This window comes from Cygnus olor, chromosome 3 (assembly GCF_009769625.2).
Source record: "Cygnus olor isolate bCygOlo1 chromosome 3, bCygOlo1.pri.v2, whole genome shotgun sequence".
NCBI lineage: Eukaryota > Metazoa > Chordata > Aves > Anseriformes > Anatidae > Cygnus > Cygnus olor.
In genome coordinates this window covers 26,336,085-26,357,527 of record NC_049171.1, presented here as the reverse complement: position 1 = coordinate 26,357,527, position 21,443 = coordinate 26,336,085, and the positions used below count along the sequence as shown (strand labels likewise).

Genomic DNA, 21,443 nt, shown 5'->3' with positions numbered 1-21,443 from the left:
AGCATCTCACATGAGGAAAGGTTGAGGGAGCTGGGTCTGTTCAGCCTGGAGAAGAGGAGGCTTGTGTTTTGAGATGAGTAAGAAGGAAAGTTGAGTTGGACATTGTATTTTTTTTTCCTTGTAGCATTCAGAAGGTAGACATTTTAGTTTCCTTAATGTAGGCAAGGGAGTTCTTGGAATTCTTCTTGTAGAACCAGACAAATAACTTGTGATATATTTTTAATTTGGGAGTCAGGTGACATTTTGCTTTGAGGAGGAAAAGAAAACCAAGGGGAACGTATGCAGCTTCTTGCTGCTGCCACAAGTACTTGTGGCATGTCCCCTTAGTGTGAATTGTCCTTTCCCATGAACAGGGTAGCTTCTGACTGCCCTTAAGTTGGCTAAAAAGAGAAGACATGCAGTGTTGCTCATATTATAAAGTGAAGCCAGTCTAGATCTTTGAACTGATAATTCCCTGGCACTGAAACATGACTTTTCCAGCCCATGGCTGGTCCAGAAGGAGTTGAGAGAACTCTCCACCCCTTCTTTGAAATGTATTCCTAAGTTCTTTCCTTTCTATGAACGGATGCTTTTCTGAAGAAACAATGGAAAATGATGAAAACTTAAATAATTTAGCATAATTTTAATAAAATGAAACATTTGCTTTTTTTTAATTGATTTAGTTTAGTAAAAATACTGGCCTTAGCATTACATTTCACTTTGCTATCTTGCACGTTTTTTTTTAAACATTTTAGTCCACTGCCTAAGATTATTTTTGTGTAAAAAGAATTAAACAAACATAACATCCAGCCAACTTTTGTTTCCACAAAAAGTATACCACACAATATTTCTCTAGTGAGAATAGCTTCAAGCAGATTCCAGTGTAAGAAAATAGATTGGTGAAATTTTGATTGAAAAATGAAAAAAATAGTTGTTAATAAAGAGGGATGCTGAATTAATCTAAACTGTTAGTGTACCATAGAAATTAACATCTGTAATTTTGTAGCATTCTGAAACCATGTATTTTTAGAAATTAAATCTAGTATTATTTTTAGTCAAATACTGTAATACCTTTTACTACAATTAGTTACAAATCAAAATAGAAATACGTAGTTGCAGTGAAATATGGCATCTCAGTATTCTCACTTTATGTCTCAGAGGATACTGCATGTCACTTCTCTCTTGTTATACTTAACTGGCGGTTCTCAATTCTTTTTTTCTTGAAAGGCAGCTACAAAAAACATTAGGTAAGTGAGAGGGTATCTTTTGAAAGTTTTAAATCCTATTTTTATCTATATGTTCATTTATTACTTTGCAGAATCTGTTTGTCCAACAAGAATTCCAGTGGCAGCTCGAGATGAAAAAGGATTTGATATTCTTCTAGGACTAGGTGTGAAGAAAAAGGTTAAAAAGAGAATTCAAATACCAACTACTAATGCCAAAGCTTATGAAGTAACCTCCCGTGTTGACCTGTCAGAATTGACAAGGTATATACATTTATAGGTCTAAAATTAAAAAGATTTTGTTTGTTTGATTGTTTAAAGTGAGAGAGACTTGTTCTAAGATTTTGTTGTGGTTTAGCCTGGTCGGCAGCTAAACACCACACAACTGTTCGCTCACCCTCCCCCCTCCCTCTCTGGGATGGGGGAGAGAAATGGGAAAGTGAAGCCTGTGAGTTGAGATAAAGACAGTTTATTAAGACAGGAAAATAATAAGAACAATAATAATGATAAAAGTACTACTACTAATAATGTGTACGAAACAAGTGATGCACAATGCAATTGCTCACCACCCGCTGACCGATGCCCAGCCTATCCCCGAGCAGCCGGCCCCCCCCCACCCCGGCTAGCCACCCCTATATATTGTTCAGCATGACGTCAGATGGTATGGAATACCCCTTTGGCCAGTTTGGGTCAGCTGTCCTGGGTCTGTCCCCTCCCAGCTCCTGCTGCACCCGTAGCCTGCTCGCTAGCAGGACAGAGCGAGAAGCTGAAAAGTCCTTGTCTTGGTGTAAGCACTGCTCTGCAACAATTAAAACATCAGCATGTGATCAGCGCTCTTCTCATTCTAATCCAAAACATAGCACCCTACCAGCTACTAGGAGGAAAATTAACTCTGTCCTAACTGAAACCAGGACAGATTTATATTGAATGTTCAAGTATTGTCCTTTTTTTTCCACTTCCCCCTTATTTAGGAATGTGTTTCCAGAAGGTCTGCCTCCATCCTATGTGTTTGTTTCCACTCAAAGATTTAAAGTAAAAAAGACATGGGATTTGTGGAGAATTCTAAGCCTGGATAAGAGACCACAGATAGCAGTCACTATTAATGGAGAAGAGAAAACATTATCATTCACTACAACGAGTTTAATAAATGGCACACAGGTTATTACTTTTGCTGCACCTCGTGTAAAGGTAAGAAATAGGTAGGCATCATGTTGGAATACTCATTTAAATACACATTTTTCCTTTGTCCTTTATGTTTTTTAACAATGCATGATCTTATTCTTGGCTGCTTAGATGTTTAAAAATAGATGGTGAGTACTTCATCCGTGTTTCCTGAGAGTCCACAGTGGTCATCAGTGCAAATGCTTTGCAGGTGCTTTCTACTCAGCAGTTTCCAGCAGGTAATTGTGAAAATCACAGAGAATGTTTTGCACACAGCACTTTGCCTAACATATGCTGGAAAGTATTTTCTGTGTTTGATGTAGAGGCTAGAAAATTGGAATAAGAATAGTCGATTTTTAGAGAGAGTTTTTGTTAAGCATCTAAATTCCCTTGAAAATGCATAATGAAAGTAGCTATTTTCTTCTCCAGAAGAGCAGCATACAAAATAAGTTCAGCCTAGATTTGTCTAGTTCTCTGTTGAGTAAAAATGCCTTTCAGCTGCTTATTTTTCTCACTAAATGGATTCCTCTCTTTGTGTAAACCATCTCCTAGCGTAATCTGAAGATTGCCTTTTCAGTCTTTTTCAATTTCCAGCGAAGTACTCAACTCCGTAGGAAAGATGATCTAAGTTCCTGTGAAAGACATTGAATGTCTCTGCATGTGTGTTTGTACCAGTATAGGAATACACAGCCTAGAGATTCCCATACCTGTCTTGGGGAGTGTTTATTAATTTGAGAGAGAGGGACACTTCAGCAAAAAAAGCGGGAAAGGTTTTACTGATGGAGCACTTAGTGGCCAAGGGGGTTCTAATTTTCTGGGAAGTGGCGGCCTGCATTTGAAACCTTCCTCCAAATGAGGCTGAGGCTGAAGGAATTTGATATATAAGTACTCTGAGAAGGAAGGTCTACTTTCCAAGAGAAGGTCTTAACTACCAGGCTTTTGTTGGCAAGGAGTATTTTATTCTTGTATTAAATGGAGAATTTTGCTTTTTTCTTTCTAAATTGCCTCTGCCTTTTTATAATTATTTGTAGGTGAAATATATACATTTTAAAGAAGCAAAGTGTTAAATTTGTTTTACTGGAAATTGCTGGAAATTTCATTTTTAAGTCAATCTGAAATATTTTAAGTGTTTTGGGGATCTACAAGGAAAAATCAATTTTATTCCTGCAGTCCCAGGTATCCATGAACCGCAAAGACAACTTTTTTTATTTCTTCTGTTTTTCTCTATGCTTATATTTGCTATTATGGAGGACAATAATTTTATACCTTTTTTTAGATCTGCACATCTCTAAACACACTAGAAATATCACTGCATTATTAACAACCCTTTTTTAAATGATTATTTATTGCGTTACTGTGGAAAAAGGAAATGTTTTATGTTGTGATTTGTTGTTTATTTTATTTTGTAATGAGAGCCATTACAAGTAAAATCCCAATCTACAAATGAAAATACAATGGAAACAGAGGTGCTGTCTAAGTGTGTATATGTTTTCAAGCACCAGTTTGTTTTTACCATGATTTAAGATCTGAAGTGTTTGAGATGTTATATCTGTTATACTGCTGGAAAAAAATGTCTCTGATTTCATATTTAAAAGGAATACGTTTCAGCATGTTCAGGGGCAGACTGAAAAAATCTATGTGAGTTAAAATAATTCTGAAGCATAGACTTACTTATTAGCAAATATCATTTTTGCAATTATATTATTACTTGACTACTACTATTTTGCCTGTACAGTTATAATTTTTTGTGTGTGACAAAACCTGGAACATTGATCATCTCAACCACTGACAGGTAGTTTCAGTGTTGAAAAGAAGTTTTATTGTAATGTAAATAGAAGACATTTTGTTTTAAACATTTCCTTTTTTTTTGTTCACTTTTCTTAGACATTGTTTGATGAAGGCTGGCATCAAGTTCGTCTCTTAGTAACAGAAGACTTTGTAACTTTGTATATAGATGACCAAGAAATTGAAACAAAGCCATTACATCCCGTTTTAGGTATTTACATCAGTGGACTAACCCAAATAGGAAAGTATTCTGGAAAGGAGGAAACTGTACAGGTATGCTTATGTTAAAAACACAGTAATTTAAATATCAGGCTAATTTAGAAGTTCTGCTGTAGGTTAACATTTCATTGGTGCTTTCTCTTTTCCTGAACCTACTCTTCTAATTTACTCTAGGTTGAAATGTAATATATTAAATGTTAGTAGTTAAGAGGGAACATAAACTGTCATAAGGACCCAGCACAACTGGTGTATCCTGTGCGATGGGTACTTACTTGGTCTCACTGACTTCAACGGGTGTTAGTTTTTGCCGAAGCACTGATTTGTTGCAGTGCAGTTGCTCAAATCTGGGGAACAGCATCCCAGAGCAGGGGACATCCTCTGTGCTTGACGCTTGTGTGTAATTTCCAGTGTGTGGGTTCTGTTGGCACAATAGAGAGAGAACACAATTTTGAGGAAGTTTCCTTCTCATTGAGCTGTCAAGAAAGAATGAAGCACGTCAACATTAGATATGTTGTACTGCGAATATTTGGTGCACAAACTAGCACTGTTTGATTCTGCTGTGCTGGAAAAGAGCCTTGAAACTCCTGTACTGAGGCTCTCCTCCACTGTAAGGAATGTGTACTCCTCTTGCTTACAGCTGTACGGAGACACCAAAAAGCTGGTAACAACGTCAGGCTATGTAGGTAAAGGATGTATAGAGCAGCGGTGAGGACTATAGCATTGACAGTGTTCCAGATGTTTGCTAAATAGATTGTTTCCTTATATTTATAACAATGTGGTAATAGCATTACAAATTAGACTGAGAATGAAGAAACAATACTAAGAAATACTGAACTACCTAAGTAGGTGGGTTTTTTTAGTCATTTTGAAAGCTGTGCTTTTTTGTATTCTACTGTTTAATTTCATGATCCTTACTACTCCTATTAAAACATATTAATGTGTTTTGCATCATCTTCATTAACTCTCTTCAGATATTGTTAATCATTGCTCTCAATTGTATGCATTTGTAGCCAGGCTTCATTTCTATTATTACCATATTCTGAAAATGTACGCAGAAACTTGGATGACATACTGTGTGTGTGACTCAGCATTTCTGGTGGAAACGTAGTTTGTATACTAAATTACTTCTTTGTGAAAAATAATGAATGCTTCTCCCAGATTTCTGGTAGGACTTCAGGCACTTAAGTCAAGGAAAGTAGAGATTTTGGAAGTGTAACCAATCATCTCACGTGTTTTCCCTGTCAGTGTGGGATTATCCCGTTTTCATAGTTTTGTGTGTTCTAGGATTTTAGTGTTGTTTGTTGTGCCTTGTTTCTTTCTCTTAAGTTGCTGCAGAAATGGGACTTCTATAGATTCCCAGTAATACAGTTTCTCAATTAAAGAATGTTATTAGCCAAACACGTTGTCTATAATAAAAATGAAAGCATTTTAGGAGTGTAGAACTGTATAAGATCCTCTTCTGACAATGGACTAGAAGAAAAGTGGAAAATCTTCCTTATTTCCAGCTGATTTCTAAAATCTAAAAAAGGTATTTTTTGTCCAGTTTCTCAGACTGCAACACATTCTGTAAAGCATTAGCAGTCAACCTTTGCCAGAATATTTCTATTTAAACTGATTATAAATATTTTAATGAATCTGCATGCCAACTTTCACTGAAAATGTATTGTGAAATCCTTTTTCCTTTGAATCCTTTTTCCTTTGAATCCTTTGAAATATTTTTGAAAAACAAAGTATGATAGAAGATCCTTCAGAAACTCTTTGGTGATTTTTCATTCTCTTTCTTTTCTCTGATTTATAAGTTTTCTAGTGATGTTTTGCAAGACTTCTCAATTTAATTAAGGTCTTACTGGCTTACATGCTTTCCAGTACAGTGATGGTAAACTTGTGTTCATACTTAAGTGTTGAAAATTGTAGCTAAGACATTTTAAATTTGAAAATCTATATTACTATGTATGGCATTGCCAGACTCGATATTCCGTGCTGTATTCCCCCTGCTAGTCAAATTCATGGTCTGTGATTTCTTGTAAGTGTAACAGGGCATTTTTCTCTCTGTGGTCATGGTAGGTTCATGATAGAAAAACTAACTTCAGAAATTTCATTCTTCTGTAGTATAGCAACAGAGCAGAATGGCACAAACTTTTGCTTTCCTGGTGCCAATGTTTCTATCAGCTGCTTTTTACAGTTTTGCATCACAAAGCTAAACTAAAACTAATTATTTCAAGTGTCATGGATGCTTTCTGATGCCTTGCCAAAATTTAGTAATCTTACATCTAGTAGAGACAGGACAGTGGAGAAAGATTGAACCAGCAGCACTGTTAAGGTAAAAAGGAAAATGTACGCTTTGCTTGTGCAGTTGTAACTGTTTCCAAATGGTGTTGGCAGCGGGTGTAATTCGTGCTGTGCATGTTTGGATTTATTGCCAAGGATTAAGGGTGGTGATTTCTATTACTTTAGAAAACAAAATGTAGGATTGATTATTTTTCTTTAAATAATTATGCTACAGAATTTTGAATTGGTTGCATGTATGAATCATTGTGAGAAGCCTGATGTTTCTACATCTTTAATTGATTTTTAACTATAGTAGACATACAGACTTCCCTGTTTCTATTGCTTTTTAATATTTTGTTCTTTTTTTAAAAACTGTGGATGATATAATTTAAGAAGGGTCTAGTTTAAACTAATGTCAAACTATTAACACTTTTTCTAAAAAAGTCTTTTATGTTTTGAATTATAGTTTGATATACAAAAGCTGCGAATCTACTGTGACCCAGAGCAAAATAATCGAGAAACAGTCTGTGAGATCCCAGGATTTGTGAGTATGATAGATAAACTTTTGCAGACTACTTGGCATTCTTACAAATCACTGTTTAATGCTGACTTAATAGTGAATTCCTAAAATAAATAACATTACATTGATTCAGCTGGTGCAAACGAATGCTTGTTGTTTTTGCGGTATAAGGTGACCCAGAATTTGTCTGCCTTCACCCTTAGTTTTGCATGAACATATTTTAAAAGCTTTTCTTTTTTTTTTTTTTAGTTTAGATATTTGATGGTGCAAATTTGACAGCAGTATAGAAGAATCTCAGAATCATCTGTTAGAAATTTAAGCCTTTAAACATTACAAATAAATAAAACAGCTAGGTTACAGCAGTGTAAAATACTTTAAATATTGCTTTTTAACTTATCTGGTATACTTCTATACTTGTTACTTGCCAGGTCATTTAATATCTGAAATTTCTATATGTACCCAACAAACCTATATTTTTAAATCACCTTTTCGTATCAGAAGTATTAATGCTGAAGTCTGATTTAAAAATCCCATTGACTGAAACAAAGTCAAGATTTCACAAAGAATGTTATAGATAAGACAAAAATAAAATGCAGTTCAGGGTTTTAGGATTCTTGTACACAATTACTAGCTTATGGGGGTTCTTTGATCCTTTCTTTGCCCTCTTTCATAGAGTTAATTATACAGTGAAATGTAAAACACATGTAAACAAACTTGGAAATCATTCATGATACACAGTTGGGGCTAGATTTTCAAAAGCATTCAACTCACATCTCAAAAGAGATTGGTTTATATTTACAGTTTCCTTCAAAATGTCATCCTTTGTTTGGTGTCTAAGATAATCAGAAACCAGTGTGTTAGTCTGCAAAAACATATTCGGCATGTTTTGATTTGGTATATTAGGACTTAGGACCATCTTGCCAATTTGACAACAGTGCCCATGAATCTTCAACATCCAGATATTTCATTTTTTACCAAACTTGCATAGACCCACAGCTAGTCTGTTTGGCTCCTGTTTAATTAGGGCCAGTACTTCTGTTATAATCAGCACTCAATATGAGTCTTATTTAAAACTCACACCTTTAATTTAAGCAACAAGTAGGTGTCTGGATTATTAGCTGTTCTGAAATCTGACTGTGTAGGAAACTAATGGGTTCAGGAATGCTATTGTAAAGTTAGCTTTAAATCTGATGTAAACTTGATATTTAGCTATTTACCTGTAACACATATCTTCTTGCTCTTTGCAATGAGTAGGTAGGATATGAAAAATGAACAAATGAAAAAAAAATGTGGCTAAAGAAAGCAAACACTAAAAACTCCATCATATTTTGCATTCTCCACAACTTGGCAAGAAGTCTGAGCAAAGAGATCATTTTGCCAGTTTAGTTTCACTTACTGTTGTTGTAAATTAAATTTGGGCTTCACTCATGAAATTCTGGACTCCTTCAGGAAATAAAAATGTTGGATGATCTCCAAGGAGGTAATGAAAGTTGGAGGCATATGTGGTTTGTGGTTGTACTCCATCAGAGTGTGGTTGTGTCAGAGCTCCTGAACTAAGCAGGGGCTGTATGTACTAATTACAGCCTAAATTCCCTGAGACGACTGGCTGCATCGTAATTTTAAGCTCCCACTATGATCACTGGGGAAAGACAACTTTCTCTAGACTTTGCCTGAGATGAAAATTGAATACAGAGGAAGCCACCTCTCTCCACTGATTGTGTGTAAAGTCTGTGGTGACAGCGTGCATCATAAAACTCCTGCATGTAGTGCAGGTAATGGTGGCTACTAAATTATTAAGAAGTCAATTACCTGTTTGATGTGCTGAAATATTTGGGGATGGTTTGTTCTATGATACTATGTACTATGTTCTATGTACTATGATACTGCAGAATCATGCAGTCACACAGGAAAGCAAGTGACAGAAAGCCAGCCTTGCCTCTGTGCTGCTACATATTTTCCCAGATGCTGGATGCAGGCAGAAATCAGAGATTTTAGAAATGTTTTGGTACATTCTTGGACATCAATGAATAAGTAGAGGATTTTTTTTTTTTAATGAGAATTTGGTCCTGGCAAAAGTTGTGAGCCAAATCTAAACATTCAGTGTATAAATATTTACATGGTCCAGTTTTACTTTAAGCTTTGTCATTGCCTTTGAAAAACTGCTACTGGCAGCTCCTTTTGAAAGACCCATAAATGATACTAAAATTCATATATGTTGATAGCAGCTGTACACACACCTGAGAAAGTCTGAAATTTTGAACTGTAGTTGCTTGGTATTTACAGCCCCACGTTTATGATTGGTTTTGGTAATGTTTACAAATGAGTTGATTTTGTTTATTGCAAATATTGCTTTATTCTTAAACTGTGTTTCTTCTTGTTTCAGAATGGAGAGGTAGGCTCAATCCTAAACTGCTCAAACTCAGTTTAAGGTAGTATATGACTTTATATAACTTACTATACTAGGGAATATACTCTTTGTTTTGAAAAATGGACAGAGGTTTGCTAAGCTTAAAAATGCTGGATTTCCATTAATTGAGCACTCAATGGCAAATTCAAAATCAGTTTTCTGTAGAAGCCCACATTTATTAGAATAAATGGCCTGATTTTTTTCCCAGTTCAATTGAATTGCTCTTATTTGCAGGGCTGGATGCCGTTGCAAAGTGAATGGTCAGGTTCCTGGATCATGCGAATGGGAGCTCCCTGAAGGGGAGCTGGTTTGAAGGCTTAGTATGATAGTTCCCCTAGCCACCCTGGTTACACCATTCCTGCTTGGTACCATTATGAAGGAAATGTGAATTTGCATTTTAAACAGTCATTTGACCCTAAGAGAGAATTCTGTTCAGAGACCATTTTAAAAAGTCTGCATTACTGTAGAAAATCTGAAAAAAGATGTTATAGAATGTGTGTTAGATAATAAATACAAAATCTGTTCTTTCATAGCTTGGATTCCCATATTTATGCCTTTCCACATCTCTGAGAACTAGGTCAAAGAGAATTCACTGAATCTAACCTGAATCTAATCTTATAAATTGAGTACAGATGCACCTAAATTTTGGGTGCCTAGCCCTGGTCAAATGAATTTGATCTAGTAACTCTCCCTTTGCCTGCCTTAGTAAAACACTGGGGTTTCATGTGAACTCAGTGGTGGGAAGTAGATACCTCAAATGATCTGTCAAGGTTTAGTGTTTACTGCTGTTTGTATAGGGAGTGTGGTTTGAAGGAGTTCATCGAACTCTCCTTACTAGATGATAGACACCGGTGGGGTTACTGGTCGTAATCAGTGGCAGCAGACAGACCTCACCTTTCCTCAAGTACCTTAATGGCTGGGGCATGTGCCCATGAGGTGGGAGACATGGGCTTTATGCTCTTTTCAGGCTTGTTACACGATAACATGCAGTCAGTTATTGTCACTATGCTCTACATATTATTTATTAATTATTTTTTAAAACTTGAATTAAATAGTTACATTTAATAATTGTTCACACTTCAAACGATGGTTATTGGTTAGTTGAGGAGAACAGATTTGCATGTTACCAGATTGAAAATTACCAAGCTATTTGACAAAAGATTTGTGGAGGAGCAAATAGAGTTTCAGGTACCAACTCAGTATTAGTACTTTATTTATTTTTCTTCTCTGTTAAATGGTGAATTCATGCATGCAGAGTAGTTGTAAGGCAGTGTTCAGGTGAGCAAAAGTTCCAGGTGAACAAAGGAGTGAAAGCTAGGACCTATGCAACCTAAGGAAAATCAGCCTCATATAATGTTATGATACGTTTGTTCAATGCTTTTGGCATGTGTTTTGATGGTTGGTTTCACTCTTGGTAGTGCATGAATGGCCCTAGTGATGTAGGCTCCACGCCTGCCCCCTGTGTATGCCCTCCAGGGAAACAAGGACCTCCAGGCCCCAAAGTAAGTTTCCATCCTTTCTTCTTGAGTATACACTACTTTATTTTGTTGCTTGAAGTTTTACGTTGATCATCCATGGTCAAGCAGGTTAAAAAAGTAGGGGACTAGTTCTGCTAGTTCTGGTTTCCACTGGATGAATATAATGATTAGGATCCGCAGGGCCAGGTTGGGGTGCCATAGCTCCTGATAACACAAATGTGTCTTCTACTTTCGAAGAAAATGCTTGTGAATTGTGTTTTCTTGCCAATCTTCAGCATTGGCAAGAAATCTTGCACTTGATCAGTTGCATGATCTTGCACTGTCAATTGTTTGAGAATGAAATGGTTTGCTAATAGGATAGTCTTTAATGGAGAGTTTTCTTCTTTCTTTAAGAATAGACTAAATGCTTACTGGGAGAGTAAGGAGGGTTCCACCTTAGTTGTTCTGATTTTTATGACCTCTCATCAGTATTGGTGAAGAATTAAAATGCAAAATAGACTTGGGTCTCAGATGCCTAATGTGTCAGACTCAGATCACTAGTATTTTGCTGTAGTACCTTCCCCAATAACTGTGCTAAGCAGTGCTGTTCCCAGTTACTAGCTTTCCTTAAAGGGTAGACCAGAAGTCCCTGAAATGCGTATCTTTCATTAAGCAAATGATTGAAAGAAAATACTCTCATCACATAAGGGATAACAGCCTGTTGCAGCTACCTCCAGTTAAAGGGCATTTTCCTATAATGACAAAGGTTTCTGATTGGAAACCATGTGATGGAGATGACTATTTTTTAATGTAATAGAATTTTTGTGTTTTTTACCCTTTCCTTCTTCTTTAGCATATTAAAGAAAAAAGAGAGATAGAAGGAAGTACTTATCATCCTGTACATCCTGTAAAGCATGAAAGAGTATGAAATGTCAGAACTAAGGTGACATGCAGTCTTCCAATTGCATTGCAGTATGATATTTGTTTTAGGATAATGGAATAATACAGCTGACAAGATGGTGCCTAACCCAAAAGACTGCAGAAAGAGTGAAAAGACGGCCAGTTTAAGATCTATAGGATATCACAGTTACAGTACATATCAACTTTTGAATACTGGACTTTGCAACCTTATAAATTTAAACTTAATTTATGTGTTTGTGATATTAATGGAGTACAATAAAATTAATTCAATTAAAAAAAATAAAATACAAATAACAGATATTTTAAGTTTTTTAAGCCAAGGGCATAACATTGCATAGTTTAGAAAGTATATTTGAAAGCAATTTATTTTCTCTTAGATCTCAAACATGGACTCTTTAATTTGGACAATAATAACTCCAGAGAACCTACTGTTAATTTATAAAATAACTGTTACTCTTTGTGGTTTTTCTAAAGAGACGTTATTCTATGTCCTTTCACATTTAGTTGAGCATTACATTTCTGTGGTTTATTTGCGAAAAGATGTTTTTTCACAATCACACTGAAAACTAATTTCCTATTTCCCTCTTAATGTCCTCCCTGTTTATAACAGTTCTGCAGTTGTAGCTGACCTGGTCTTTTGGTGGATCAGGCTGAAGAAATGCTTAAAGTGCATGCTTAAAGCTTCTGCAGAAATAAAATGTTTTTATGGCTGAAGTCTTAATGTATTTTTCTGGGACCAAATTAGGTCAAGATCAAGTCTGTTAGTAAAATAAATAGAGAACTGAAATACACTAAGAGGATATATTGAGTAGGGAGATATGCTTTTGCTCTCCTACAATAAACTTGGTCCCTGAGAAACTGTTTTCTTTTCCCTTACTATGGTCATGACAGAGGTTATCAAAATAATTGCAAAGGCCTTATAAGAAAAAATCTAAAATTATATATATATTTATAGACAGCAGTAATTGTGTGGAGAAGAGTTTGTTATTTAACAGGTTTTAATCTTGGCTCCTGCCTTCCCATGCTTTTGCTTTAAGAACTAGACTCAGACAAATCTTTGGTGTACAGGTGAGAGTTTTCCTCCCAGTAGAAATGCTAGAATAACAAGGTTTTAATAGAGATTTGATGAAACTGTTTTTTTTTTTTTTTTTTTTTTTCCCCCTGTTGCTAGCAATGTTGAAAAGCTTGAAGGCATGTGAGGCTATGGGTCAAGCCTGCTCTGTAATAGTGAGTGTGGGCTTGCTTCTCCAAGTCCTGAACCAGAAGTTAGGAAGAATTGTCCCAGGGAGGGGTTACAAGATCAGTTCCCTTTTGGTGTAGGAATTACTCCTCAATAGCAGGTATCTGGGCTTGCAGCCAGTGTTTTATGGGATGTATTAGTGTTAAGGTTGCTCTCTGCTAATTTTAAAATGCTTTTTCATGTCTTGTTTGTGTCAACATACTACTTCTCTGTAGGGTGATCCTGGTCAGCCTGGGAATCATGGTTATCCTGGTCAGCCTGGTCCAGATGGTAAGCCTGTGAGTACTAAAAACTTAGTCATATATTGCAAATGCAAAACTAGCAGGAGAAAAGACATGTACCACTAATACCAGATTCTGAAATTTAGATGCTTTTGTCTCCATTCTTTGAAACTGTGAATGTAACAAATCTATGAATTCAATTCTATGAATCACAGTATTGTTTCAAACTAAAATATAAATACGATGGCATGAGGTAGGCACTGTTATAAAGCAGAGAACAGGGTCTCAGTGTTCTTGTTGGTCTTTGCATCAGTTTGCAACAGTTAACACCTTCTGACCTTCAAACTTTACTGCTTAGATTTTTTGCATTAGAAACAGTTTAGTGCAGCTAAAATCCTGTTGATTTTGTTTTAGAGATTGCTTCTCATGTTTAACGTTGGTTCATTTAATTTCTTTTAGTCTGCCTCCTACAGAAGTAGTCAATCAAAATATGTAGATGTATGTATACAACGTAAAAATACCTTTTGCAGTTCTACACGTTATGTGTTAAAACACGCATAACAAAAAATACCCATATTTTTCTCTTGCCCTGTTTTTACTTTTTAAGCTGTCATTCCATTAGTATGGATAGTAAAGAATGGAAGAAAATAGATGAATAACACATGTATTTAAAATAAAAATGCCAGGTTTGACAGTGGCTAGTCTCGTCTTCATGAGAAGCATTCTTATTGCAATAAAATCATATAAAAATAAATAAATAAAGATACTCTAAAGTTTCATGAAAAAATATATTAGATCTATGAATCTAATTGGAAGCCTCTCAGGTAGTGACAGTTGAGCTGCTCTGTTGAGCAAGATTCTGTTAACAGCTGGCAGTCTCTGCATCTACAAAGCAGTAGTGTGTATGTGCCTCTGATGTGTTGAGAGAAGGCAGGCTAAAAGCTGGGAGACTCAACCAGTCGTGTTTCTTTTCTCAGAATATGGCCTCTGATGTTAATTAGTATTAATTGGAAGGTAGTCATTAAAAAAATAAATCAAGAAAAAGATAAAAGATATTATAAATAATTTACTTCTAAAAAGAGGATAATTTCTCTGCTGGATACTTGGGTACCAAAAGCAGGAAAAGAAAAGTGCATGCCCATAACTACAGATTATTAATTAATTGTAGCATTTCATTCTTATCATGAGGACTAAATTTTATGGTTGAGTCCTTAGGTTGTAGTGTTATTTTGAAATCTCCCTGGTGAAGTAGAAGAGAAGATAAGCATCGTGTCTTGAAATCAGAAAACACAATTATGGAGGGGTCCCAACTGCTATCAAGAAAAAAAATACAGAAAAATGTACCCCAAAAATTAAAAAATATAAGTGGTTGAGCACACAAAAGCAGACAAAATCATTATGAAAGAAATATTGCCTTATGGATGGGCTTGTGGATTAATAGTCTGTGGTTTTGGTTGAGATTTAGAAGGGATGTTAAATTATTCTGAGTCATTTTAGTCCATGCTTGACAAACTAGAGAGACTTCAGAGAAGGACAAAAAATGGCTATATTGGACCTTTCAACTTAGCTCTTTTTTAGTAATTGTTCTGTGGGAAGATTGATTATGATATTTTAACTAAACCCAAGTCCTTTCCAAATCTGGCCTTGCATTTCAATTCCAGCACCTGTTTTGTCTCAATAGGCACTACCTGCCAACTTCAATGGCTTAATAAAAACACCTAAGGTTCTATTTTTGTTAATTTTTAGTACTTGCCATGCATTTCATTTCTATGTCAGCTAAAGGTGGAAACAGTGAGATTGATACTTGGAAGTGTGTATGTTTTAAGGGCAATGACTATTACCAGTTACAAAGAGAAAGCTCCTTGGTACACATTATAAAAAGTTCATATTTCTCCTATTTTGTTGCTTAGTTACATCTTGGCCTTTTCTTAGGAACAGCAGATGGTTGACTTAGCTGTGGTGATTTCTTTTGGAAGTATAGTTAATTTGAGAGGAAAAAAAGTAGCCACTGAAAACAAACAAAAAACCACAATTACTTCTAAAAATTTGAAGTTTTTCTATTTTAAAGTATCAGACTTCATATATTGAGACCTGGGAATGGTAGTCCTGATGGTCTAGGAGAGCAGAGAGAACATGAATTTTTCAATAGTTCCATGAGTAAAGATCCTCATTTTTCCTGCTGTAAATATTTTCCCTGTGCTTTTGTCTTAAACAGATTTTGATAACAATTACCTTCAAAGATAAGCTAGAATTTAAAAAAAGTTAAGTTATCATCTTCAAAGTTCAACTAAAAATACAGAAAACATTCTGAATTGAAATTGTTGGTGATATAAAATACTACTTTTTCACACAATCATGAAAATATAGGTTTTAAAATAGGAACAGATGGAAACTGAGCAGGGTAGTTATGATCTCATCAGAATAACCTTTTTATTCAGTTGATTATTGACAGTGCTTCAGTTTCTGAAGAGCATTCCTGTTCTGCAGTACAAAGACAGGTATACAAACTGCATCAGCCCAGAGTTACATGGGGAGAGCGTACATCACAGTGTGACCATAATGACTGCTAGAAGTAGAGTTGCAATATGGATAAGCATAGCAGAACTGTCTTTAATCCAGCTAACTCTGATGTTTTGAAAAATAAAATGATATTGTGTAAGTGTTAGTGAAGCCAGAATGGACTGGATATTGGTAGGGAACTGTCAGTTTCCATTCTCTCTTTTAAAAAATAGATTGATTTTATTTCTTAAGCATCCAGTCAGATGCCAACAGCATTGCTTTAGAAACAAGATGTTAGGACTTTTTCATACTTTTATTAACCATTTTTCACTTCAGTGCTATATATCTTCTCATAAGCACTGAAATTTGTAACTGTATGAATCACAGAGGAGAAATAAATCCATGCTGTAATCTTTCTGTAACATTGAAATCTGGCAGTTACTTTTTTTTTTTGTGAGAGTGAGTCATAACATGCATAGATGGGCATTCTCTGAACATAGAAAAGATTAACAAAAGTATCTTAGACAAAAGTTAAAAGCTCTGCTAATGGGAGAAATTTTACCATTTTGCTGTATTGAAGTTCATATGTTATGTGAAGTGCTTATAGTTAAATCCTATAGTTTTTTAACTTACTAAGTTTTTTGAAAGATCAGCTGTAGCTTTTTGCACTTGTTCTTTGTAAGGACATAATTGCAAGCCTATTAGATCATCTGCAGCTCTGGCCAGTACATCATTGTTCCTTACAGTACATTCTTGAGTGCTTTCCAGGCTAGCTTTTAGCCATGAACGATAGAAGACCCTGTAGATACACTGTGTAGAAAAACAGATCTCTCCCTCTGTCTTCTTCTCTCTTTTATTTATTTGCTAATACTACTAGCTTTATTTGCTAATACTACTAATAGTTTATCTGTGCTGTCAGAGATTTCCCTTGTTCGAGATAACTTTGCTCATATCAGTCTTTTTAGCTGAATCTCCTTGGAGAACTCTGAAAAGCGAGCACAATAGGCTTACAGGTAGTTGCGTAGTCAGTGTTGTTTAAGCAAATGGCTTTTGCATGAAAAGCTTTTCCTGGAAAGTCAATCTTTTTTGTTCCCAAACACATTTTTATGTTCTCCTCTAAAGTTATTCCAGTTTGCCTATCTGGTATTCATTTTCTTGGAACAGTATAACTGGTCAACAAAATGTTTCTTCCTGTGAGAAAGGTTTTAGGCATGCGTTTATATTACTATATGTAACTGATTTTTAAAGCCAAACATCAAAAAAAATTTAGTTTATTTTTTGTGGGCTGGCTAGATGGTTGTAACACTTAAAGTTAGTTTTAGTCTGGAAAAATTCAGAACAATTCCCATGAATATCTTCAATATTATCAGAAAATAATTGTTCACGTGGTATTACCAAGTAAAATTGTTTGGTGTAACATTTGAGGGAAGTGAACATAAACGGGACTCAATTTCAATCATTCTAATCATTCTTTTTTTTAAAATAGTTTTGGCTAAAGGCTCTTTTATTGTTTTTTTTTTTCTTTTTTTTTTCCCTTTAATCACCACTTCTGTTTATTTTCCATACTCTGATACAAGGAGAACAGATCAATCAAAGTAAATGGAGAAAATCACAGAAGTGAGAAGCCCAATTTGTAATAAAAATACATTTTAATTAAAAATGTTATTCACAACCTGAAATCATTAAATTGCCTTGCCAAGAGACATTGCATTGATAAATAACCATAAGTGTAAAACTAGTATTTGAATCTCCATTGGAACTCATTTTAGTGGGCATTATTCATCAGAAAGAAGCAGCTGGAGTAGTTGCTGGCCCTGAAAATGCTCAGCAGTCTGACTGCAGTCACAAAACCATTTTTTATTCCAAAGAATACTTTATAGATCCTGGAGAAAAACTCAAGCTAAGAGGGAAAATAAATGAACAGAGTATATGCAGCAATCACTTGCGGTTAATAGAGGTGATAGGTTATCAGCCTGCTGAAAGAAATGAAAAAAATACACTTATCTGTCAATTTTGAACTTTGAACCACATGGCTGACAAATCTGGAAGATTTTCTAGTATTCCTTCTAGTTTCATTCATGAAAGTTTGGAATTGTTTACCATGTATTTACAGTGTCCATAAGCAAGAAGCAGTTCAAAAATAACCTGGTGAGACTGACTTTACTGATATATCTAGATGCAGAGTTCATATGCTATCAAAATTGTGACATAATAAGCAATTTCTGATCATTCCAATATTTCTTTTTGAAAACCTCTAGAACATTGTTACAGCTGTAATACGTAGAGTTCAATAGTATGTGGTGATCAACTGAAGACTGAATCTTTTATGATGAATTTAGTATAATGGCCAGCTATTTCAACAGAACTCTTGGAAGAAAAATGGGTAAGAGTTTCATCTATACATAGGATTACCTGTGCTGTTGGATGGTCTGTCTAGGGATTTAAGTTGATATAAGCTCTGCAGCTACTTTTCTCAGGAAACTTTCCCAAACATAGCTGATGACTCTGCTGTAAAATGCTGTTCTCAATTCCAGAGAAATACATATTCCTTAGTAATACTGTGACCTTGTTACTGTTAGAGGAAATATGTTTGCTCCATTCTGACTAATACAGTCATGTAATGGCTTTACGGTCACCTACTACTTTGAAATCAGGGTGATGCCTGCTGCTGACTTGTGTTACATACAGCTATGCATCAAACATCTCTGTGCATTAGTACAGACAAAAGTCCATCTGACTATTTTCAGCAGTGGCCAAGCGCAGATGATAGGGACGAACACCTAAGCAGCAAGCAGGAAGTTATACTTGCTTAGTACATCATCCCATTTTCCAGCAGTCTAAAGCTTGGGAACTTTCCAAGTCAGAATTTAAGATGTTGTTTCTAATAGTCTTGATGAATTTTTTCTTCTCTATGGTGTTTGAGCCCATACAGATATTTATCACACAACATCATGCTCAGTTAAAATATATTGCTAATGTCTCAGAGCTATGAAAGCTGTGGTAGATGGCAGAGTAGCCAGTTGAAGGAAGTGTAATAGTGTGGAGAAAGAACTAAACAGGACAAAACAAAGCAAAATGAAAAAGACAATGAACGAGTCAATGAAAACTCTTTTCCCATAATAATGTTCATGTGATGACAGATCTTTGATCAGGAGTCACCAATAAATTTATGTTGGTAAGTAAGAGCTGCATTTAGTTACCTTTGTGATCTAATGCTAGATCTACCCTTCATTTTCATGTTTTGATAGAGACAAGATGACACTTGTTTTGATCTCCTGAGTTACTAGTGGAGCTCTAATGCTAAAGATGCTCTTGAAAAAAGGAGTAAGGCACAAGCTCCAAACAGATCTGCTAGAGATGACCAACTGGCATGTGTGGGACAACCTGGGGATCAGACGCAGCCAGCATGGGTTCATGAATGGCATGTCCTGCCTGACCAACCTCATTTCCTTCTATGACTGGGTGACCTGCCTGGTGGATGAGGGAAAGGCTGTTGTTGTAGTCTACCTAGACTTCAGCAAAGTCTTTGACACGGTCTCTCACAGTATTCTTCTGGAGAAGGTGGCAGCCCATAGCTTGGACAAGTGCACTCTTTGATGGGTTAAAAACTGGCTGGATGCTGGGCCCAGAGAGCAGTGGTGAACGGAGTGAAATCCAGCAAGCGACTGATCACCAGTGGTGTTCCACAGTGGTTGGTGTTCGGGCCCATCCTCTTTAATATCTTTATTGATGATTTGGGTGAGGGAATTGAGTGCACCCTCAGTAAGTTTGCAGATGACACCAAGTTGGGGGGAAGTGTCGATCTGCCGGAGGGTAGGAAGGCCCTGCAGAGGAACCTGGACAGGTTGGGTAGATGGGCAGAGGCCAGTGGGATGAGGTTTAGTGTGGCTAAGTGCTCGGTCCTGCACTTTGGCCACAACAACCCTGTGCAACGCTACAGGCTTGGGGGAGAGTGGCTCGAAAGCTGTGCAGAGGAAAAGGAAGTGGGGGTGCTGATTGATGCTCACCTGAACATGAACTGGCAGTGTGCCCCGGTGGCCAAGAAGGCCAATGGCATCCTGGCTTGTGTCAGAAATAGTGTAGCCAGCAGGACCAGCAAAGTGATTGTCCCCCTGTACTCTGCTCTGTTGAGGCCGCACCTCAAGTACTGTGTTCAGTTTTGGGCCCCTCACTACAAGACATACATCAAAGCCCTGGAGCGTGTCCAGAGAAGGGCTACGAAGCTGGTGAAGGGCCTGGAACACAAGTCCTGTGAGGAGTGGCTGAGGGGAGACCTGAAAGGAAGTTGTGGGGAGCAGGGGGTTGGCCTCTTCTCGCAGATGACCAGTGATAGGACTAGAGGGGATGGCCTTAAGTTGCACCAGGGGAGGTTCAGTCTGGAAATCAGGAGAAATTCCTTCTCAAAAAGAGTAATTAGGCATTGGAACAGGTTGCACAGGGAGGTGGTGGAGTCACCGTCCCTGGGGGGTGTTCAAGGAAAGGTTGGACATGGTGCTTAGGGACATGGTTGGTGACCATGGGTGACATTGGTGGTAGGGAGATGGTTGGACCAGATGATCTTGGAGGTCTTTTTCAACCTGTATGTTTCAATATGTCCAGAGGGGCAGGAAAAGAGCAGCAGTAGGCAGATGAGTACAGGCAGAGAGGAGTGTTAGAGTAGGTTGTTTGGGGGAGGAAAGGAAAAAACCTCATTGCAAAAAGAAGGAAGAAGGTCCTACGGCAAAAAGTTTAGATGATAGACAACTTCTCAGAGAAAGGATGAAACATTTCATTCAAATACATCAATTTCTTTCTAACATTTCTGTAACCTCACAGGATTTTAGTTGCTGAAGGGATATTGCCAGTGAGGGATAAGGTCATACCATGACTGTGAATTTGAGTGTAGGCGTGGATGTGTTTGAATAGCTGTAGGACTTTCTCTCCTTTCACATGTAATCTGTTTAATAAATAGGGTTTGAAAGCTTTTCTTGTAACAGTTTAGATACCCGTTTTAAAAGTAGTAAAGATTTTCTGCAAAGAGACTTTCACAAGGGGTCTGCAGACCTCTCCGCTGGGATGTTTTCCGAACAGGAAGTCAAAATTTTCTTTCACAAATGAATTCCATTATGATTAGTTACATCACCCTAAATAGTTCTGTTTACTTAGTGTTTACAATCCTTAAATATCTTTAGACCATTACTTGATCCTTGGTTGATCCTTGGTTATTTCCTAGCCAAACGGAGCTTGTTTACTTCTTCCATGTCTTTCCCAAGTAGTCCTGTTGTAATCCATTTATCATTTATGTTGTTCCATAACTCCAAAAGCTTTTCAGTAAAGAAGTGCACAGTGCAAATTACATTGACTTATCAGTTATTTTAATTTAATTTTATTTAATTTTATTTATTTTATTTTTCTAACGTGATACACCCATAAATACCGTCTGAATTTTTGTCCTTAGGCATGCAAGTGCACTGAAGGTGTACTTCAGACATTTACTCTGCTATTACACTTAAAACATCTTTGGAATTAATACTTGTCATATGCCCTTCTAGCTCAATTTTTTT

General features: G+C 36.4%; 1 protein-coding gene across 2 annotated transcripts in view; it reads left to right on the top strand.

The window, feature by feature from the left end:
- COL21A1 (collagen type XXI alpha 1 chain) overlaps positions 1–21,443 on the top strand; it is a 115,668-nt gene that overhangs the window by 36,801 nt on the left and 57,424 nt on the right. For both annotated transcript variants that reach the window (XM_040552810.1, XM_040552812.1), the window contains exons 4-10: positions 1,298–1,466; positions 2,174–2,390; positions 4,248–4,421; positions 7,102–7,179; positions 9,539–9,547; positions 10,981–11,064; positions 13,396–13,458. In XM_040552810.1, the coding sequence (XP_040408744.1) occupies positions 1,298–1,466; positions 2,174–2,390; positions 4,248–4,421; positions 7,102–7,179; positions 9,539–9,547; positions 10,981–11,064; positions 13,396–13,458 (794 nt within the window). The remainder of the gene's footprint in view (positions 1–1,297; positions 1,467–2,173; positions 2,391–4,247; positions 4,422–7,101; positions 7,180–9,538; positions 9,548–10,980; positions 11,065–13,395; positions 13,459–21,443) is intronic.